The following is a 6,476-nucleotide window of genomic DNA, read 5'->3' on the forward strand; positions in this document are numbered from 1 at the left end:
TGTTTTGTTTTATTTGTTTTCATTAAACTTCCTTGGATTTATTTTGTGTGACAGTAGCTGTCACACGGGGGCAGTATGACCGCTGGGCTGTAGTTCGGCTTCTGCATAACAGCATTCACAGCTCATTTACAAAATGTGTGGCTCTCAACTCGAAGTGGGAAGCTATGGTGCATCTCATATACAGTAGAGAAGCAGACTGTAAATATATGCAATCATTAGCACCTTATATGAGCACTGTGGGCCCGTGATGTATTATGCATGACTACCAAGCTGCAGACGCCTGCTTTAAGAGCATTAACATTAATCATAAACTCCTGTGCAGTACAACTGTTTTTAAATGCGTCTGAGGACTAACAGAGGGTTGTTGTTTTGTTTTTTTTCAAATTACTTTGGTCTGTATTTAAAGACACAGCAACACAGTTGACGTCCTTATCAAAACTGGGCATAAGAAAAACAGTTTAACTTGCCTAAAAAATAGCCTGTTAGCTTAATTAGTTACGGAGTCTTTACACAGTATTGGTTAGCGGCTTAACAGTCCACGGCATGCCTTCAACAATCTTTGTGTGCTTAGAGCTTGATAAATCACAAGACTCCGTTGAGGCAAAGCAGGTGTGGGCTGAAATGAAGCAGAAACAGCACAACGTTACAAATATTAATGGTTAACTTAAATGGGCTGCGCTTTTCGCTGGATGTGCATGCTAAATACCGTTAGCAGCTGTATCCATTTACTCTCCTAAATTAAGACTTGTGTAGTTTTTACCTTTGCTGGTCTTTCTCACATTTGGGTGGTACTATGTACAGTATACTGTATATATATATACTTTCTCTGACTCAAGTTTTTTTATCATTTTCAATCTAGCTGATGCACCAGAAATGACTAGAAGCCATATATTTGTGTCGAGTAAGCAGTGTCTTGGGAGTAAATGTTAGATTTGTATGAAACGTATAGCTTTAAGTCATTATCTTATAATGGAAAACATACTGTAAGTACTCTGCAATTCAATGTATGCACTTCATGTTTCTTTGTACTCCGTGTTCTCAATGAATGTGACATTAACGTTACATAACTATAGTTTATATCTCTCAAGGCCAGGGCTGCTCCACGCTCCCTAACCTCCACAGGAAACATCAAAAATCCGAAAATAGTCGGTTCAAGAGCAGAGGAGGGATAATAGATACAATATATTGGACAAAAAATGTTCGAGGTAGAGCTGCCAGGCAGAAAAGGAATGAAGACACTAATTCAAGATTCATGGACATAATGAAAAAAGGACATAAAGGTGGTTGATATATTATTACTGGAGGCGATGTAGGAGAAGGGAACAGGGGGAAAAAAAAAGAAAAATGCACGTTTCTTAAAAGAATCCATCCAAAAAGAACTCATTGTCACTGTTTTCTTTTTCTAATAGCACGGAGAATCAAGGCGAACCACTCTGTTAGAACACTAGATTTAAATGTGTCATAACCCTTGAACTTGTGGCTTTTCTTCTCAAGTTTCAACCATTTGTGTATCTTGTCAACTGTCTTGTATTTAAAGTATTGTGCTATTTAAAAATGTCCTTTGCTTTATTGTAAATTTTATAATGTCAATATAGAAAAGAAGTGAGGGTCACTTAACAGCAACATGTAACTTTACTGTGATACACATTCCTGCACAGTTGATACATCGTGTTACTATATTTATAACTGTTCTAAAAAAAAAATGTTCCAAAACATTTTGTACACAGTTAGGAGAGGGATAGTGTTAGACTGAAGTGATGAGCTGAGGTAAGTCCTGGCCGAAGCGGCACCATTGAACAGATAAGTTGGCCACATTAAAAACTGCATCCCTCTACGTGACAACTGTAGCTCAGTGAGCCATCGGCTCTCCCGCTCAACTCTCATCCATCTGGGACTTGTAGTTTTCTGCGTGGAATACGCGGCCGCACTGACGAGACTCTTCGTGAGATTAAAACTACAGTTCCCTCGAAGCTCCTCGAAGGTGTTAGTTGTCAATATGGCTGTTGTCAGACAGACAAAGCGGAGAGGCAAATAATTCGCCTCTGATTAGAAATCCTTGGAAAGGGGTCGGACAGGGCACCGTTTATCATATTGCCGTGTTTGTTCGGCTGCGACAGAGAAGACAGCGGCTCCTCACTCAGTTCGCGAAGTTAAATGGTTTAGTGGACGTTTTGAACCGAGGTGAGTCTTTTACTTATTCCCGTGGAGCGCAGAAAGTGATGTTATTAATATCAAAAGCTCGCCAGCGAGCGACAGCGGCCACGGCACCTACTGTCGGCGGCGATACATTTAGCATATGCTAATCAGCTCTTTACAGCAATAGTAATGAAATAAACCCCATGTGGGGGGGTCACTGTTATTTCTCTATAATGTCAACTTACTGATGTTACTATAAAGACAGCTGCAGCGACGCTCATAACGTTACTGTATATATAATATTCTGCGACTGTGAGGCTTCTCGGACGTTTGCACAGGGCACTGTCCGCCTGCCACAGAAGTATTGGCTAACATTAGCTCCTCGGGCATAGGGCGTGAAAGGCTGGCATCAGCAGCAGCAGCAGCGGTCCACCCGCAGCGCTGACACCAGCGGCGGGTATGCGCTGTCTCTGCAGGCCCCTACACTTACAGCACATCCGCAACTCAACTCAGTTACCAGAATAGTAAATTCAGACTGATAAAAAAAAAGAAAGAGTTATTTTAAGGTGGACATATATTCTGGCAGGGTTATATTTCGCAGCTCGTGTATAACACTGTCCATCAAAGACCATCATCTGGACCAAAGTTCAGTGTAGGTAGAGTATGGAGAGGTTTCATTAAGAAATCAGTTATTTTGAGCAGGTCGAGATATACACGCCAGTGTATACCTCTGTAGGGTCTACACTCTGAATGTTGTACCTGTATTACATGTTGTAACCGAAGCGTTTCTGGCAAAAACGAAATACTATTTAAAATAGGTAATATGTGGCATTTATATGAACAAAGACGCATGGATATAAGATACAGATTTAAGCTGCTGCTTTAGTCTAGCTTTGAACACAACATATGAACATATAAAGGCACTGAATTTCAAAATTTGACAAAAGTGTCAAGTGTTTTTTAAGTGTCAAAAAACAGTGTCTTACTTTTGCAGAAACCCTATAGAAAGATAGATACCGACCATTAGAACAGCTTGGGCAGCACTGCTTTACAGTAGGCTGTCACTCTTATTCACACGTGACACACAAGTCACTCTCACGAGGTGCATTTTTTATGTCCGGTGTGGGCCGTCACCTTTTTTAGAATTATTGTAATTTACTTTTATCCAAAGCTTAAAAGTTTTGACCAGGTCATCAATTATTCATGGTGCCAATTGACTAGTGCTTCCAGACTGCTTTTAGTAGAACTCTTAGCAGGGAAGGGAGGGATGCGACAAGCCTTGTCTTTGTGGACATTCGGGGCTCGGTGGCCCTGACTTTACTTTGTTTCATTGTTAAGTAAAAGAATCTGTTTGGTTTGATAACCAGGTAAATCACCCTCAGTCTAAACATGTTGCTACTTGGTAAATGGTTAAACGTGTTGGGTAATGATTTTTTTTTTTTGTAGAAGACGCTATTATTTAAATGTATAACATATTATCACACATTTGATAAATTGTCATTTTAAAGTCATTTTCATTTGCTGGTTTATTATCAGTGGGAAAGTTGTGAATGTAGTGTGATTATTTTGCACTTAGGGCAGGTTGCGTTAAACTGTATACAATGACAACATTACCCAACAACGTAAGTTTCCCCATTGTTGTAATAAAGTTGTTTTTCTTCGAGATCATTTTCAAGCCGCATTTTAATTGCATCAAAAATCTGGAACACTCGCTCTGCAGACATGTCGTTTTTCCATTGGCATGTATGTGGTTACTGCGTTCGGCAATCATTTACAGCTTCAGCAGTGTCCTGTATAAATTTGTAATGACTACTAAGAGACTAGTTAATGTTCACCATTATTGCAAGGCTGCTCTCTGGTATGTGAGTGATATGTGAGTATTTGCGTACTGACCTGAAGTGACTTTTGTCTGTCTGTAGTTCATTTTCTTTATGGCCCTGCTAGAACACGTCTTTGATGGCGTATGTTTACCATGCTCACTGTACTTTGCCCACGTGACAAACTTAAAACACTGCAGACATTCTCAGGTCCTTCATTATTTTTTTTCTTCTCTCACGCGTCCTCTGAATGGTTTCGTCTAACGGAGACGTATAGAGATGCAGATGACCCCTTTTAAACCGTTTATCATGTCAGCATAAGTCGCGCAGGCATGATGGAAAATCTGCCGCAGTCTGATTCCAATTGCATTGATTTTAAGCACAGCAAATTTCTTCGGAGAAACATGCAGCGTGGGTGGGATGCTGAGCTGGAGATGTATTGTAGCACTTAAAGAACAGCAGTCAGAATGTTAAGATAGCATCAGCTGTCAAGGTGACTCTGGCACTCCGCGCGTGTTGCCTGCTGGTTCCCAAAAATAGCAGATTTTTATATCCTGCCCCTCCCATCCTTTTTCTTTCACACTTCTATCTCTCGCTCTTGTCTTCCTTTTTTATCTGCTGCCTCTTAATTTTCTCCTTGCAGTTTTTTTCTGCTTTCCCACCCTCTCCTTCTACCCCCAAACTCTCTTCCACTACCTTTTGCTGCCTCAGTCCTCCTCCTCCTTTCCTGTTAGTTTAATTTTCTCTTCATCTGCAACTGTTCCTTATCTCTTTCCTGCCTAATCCCATCATTTCCTTTTTTTGTCTCCACCATTTCTCTATCACTCTTGTTGTTCCCTGACTTCCTCTTTGCTTTCTCGCCCAGATCTGGAACATCCACTTCTGCTTCTCAACTTCCTCTTGCGTTTCTTCCCCCGACTTTTATTTTTCCTTCTGTCTCTCAACCTGTCTTGTTTTGTTTTTTCTCCTGTCCAGCAGCAGGATGTCTGAGTTCAGCGAGGAGCCGCGGTTCACGATTGAGCAGATAGATCTGCTGCAGCGGCTGCGTCGCACTGGCATGACCAAGCAGGAGATCCTGCATGCACTTGACACTCTGGACCGGCTGGACCGGGAGCATGGCGACAAGTTTGGTCGCCGTACCTCTACTTCTTCATCCTCCTCCTCCCCGTATGGAGTAGGCGGAGCAAGCAGCTGCACCAACAACTCTGCCTCGAATGCAACTACAGCATCATTCAACAATAACAACACTGCCTCGGCAACAACCACCTCTTCCGTGTCCTGCAATGGCAACAACGGTGCCATCAACGAGGGAAGTGCTGCAGAACATTCAGCGGCTGCCACCTCTTCCACCACCTCCAAAATCTCCACAGCCACGCAGACACAGTTCGCTAGTGGAGGACTGTCGCCGTCTCCTAGCAACAGCTATGATACCTCCCCACCTCCGGGGCCGCCGCCGCCCTCTGCTGTCCTTCCATCACCGGTCAGCTTGGTGGCACTGTCACAGAACGGGCGTGATTGTTTAGCCGCAACGCCCAACGGAAAGCTGTCTCCTCCACGGTACCCGGTGAACAGCGCGGCTGCTGCGCGGGCTTTCGGGTTTGAAGCCACAGAAGAAGATCTTGACATTGATGACAAGGTGGAAGAACTGATGAGGTCAGTGCTGTCAGGAAAACTTTGTTTGTTTCGTCGAGACTCTCTTCGATCTCTACGTTTGTAGTGCACCCTGTGTAACGTCATAAGAAATGCGAATTGTAATTGTGATTATATATTTCTATTTTCAAGGACACTCAATTCATGTCAAAGAACATTGATCACTGACGTCCATCCTTATCTTCTCTGAAGCTTTTGTTAAGTGTAGGAGCTAGAGATAATCCCAGCATTCAATGGGCCAAGACAGGGTACACCCTGAACATTTCTCTAGTCCACTGCAGGGCCACATATGCAAACCAACAACCATTCACGCTTACATTTATATTGTCTGTCAATTGCATTTTCCAAATGTGCTTGTTTATGGATTGTGGAGAAAACCAGGTAAATCACAGGTTCATGTTCATGTTCAGGTTCATGCTGGCCATGAGATAGAGCCAGGGATTGAACTGGTGACTGTTTTAACAGTAAGGTTTGGCCTTTGCTACGATGAGGCCTTGCTGTAGGCCAATAGTTTCCCAAAAGGGCATTTTTGTCCAGAAAAGACTGAGGGCCACTTTGAGCAGTAGTTAGGAAGTTTTCTTTGTTGGCACAGATATCCACAGTGAAGAGTCAGAAAGCAGTGGTTCTGTCCTACTTAATTAAATAGTAGATATCGGAAGCTGAACTGGAGCTTTTATTTTCTCTAGTTGCTCTTGGAACAAATTTATCACAGAAAAAGTGCATTCTTGTACTTAAAACCAGTTTGTTTCTCTTAAAACGGATGTCGAACTCATTTTCACTGGGGGCCACACAAAATATTTGGTGGGCGACATTTAGCCCCCGGGCCTCGAGTTTGACACAAGTGAGCAATAATATGAGATCATATAATGATCC

The 6,476-nt window shown here is 42.4% G+C and overlaps 1 protein-coding gene across 5 annotated transcripts in view; it reads left to right on the top strand.

The window, feature by feature from the left end:
- The first annotated feature begins 905 nt into the window (after positions 1-905).
- The window catches only part of hmbox1b (homeobox containing 1 b), a 15,929-nt gene continuing 10,358 nt past the window's right edge, over positions 906-6,476 (top strand). Inside the window, exons 1-2 of one of the 5 annotated variants that reach the window (XR_003049012.1) lie at positions 906-2,181; positions 4,929-5,606. Coding sequence is in view for 3 of the 5 variants with exons in the window: in XM_008337148.3 (XP_008335370.1) it covers positions 4,936-5,606 (671 nt within the window). In the remaining 2 variants the exon portion in view is untranslated. The remainder of the gene's footprint in view (positions 2,182-4,928; positions 5,607-6,476) is intronic. The other 4 variants (XR_003049013.1, XM_008337148.3, XM_008337150.3 and 1 more) reach the window with 4 other exon arrangements.

Source organism: Cynoglossus semilaevis, unplaced genomic scaffold, assembly GCF_000523025.1.
Source record: "Cynoglossus semilaevis isolate Cse_v1.0 unplaced genomic scaffold, Cse_v1.0 scaffold419, whole genome shotgun sequence".
Lineage (NCBI taxonomy): Eukaryota > Metazoa > Chordata > Actinopteri > Pleuronectiformes > Cynoglossidae > Cynoglossus > Cynoglossus semilaevis.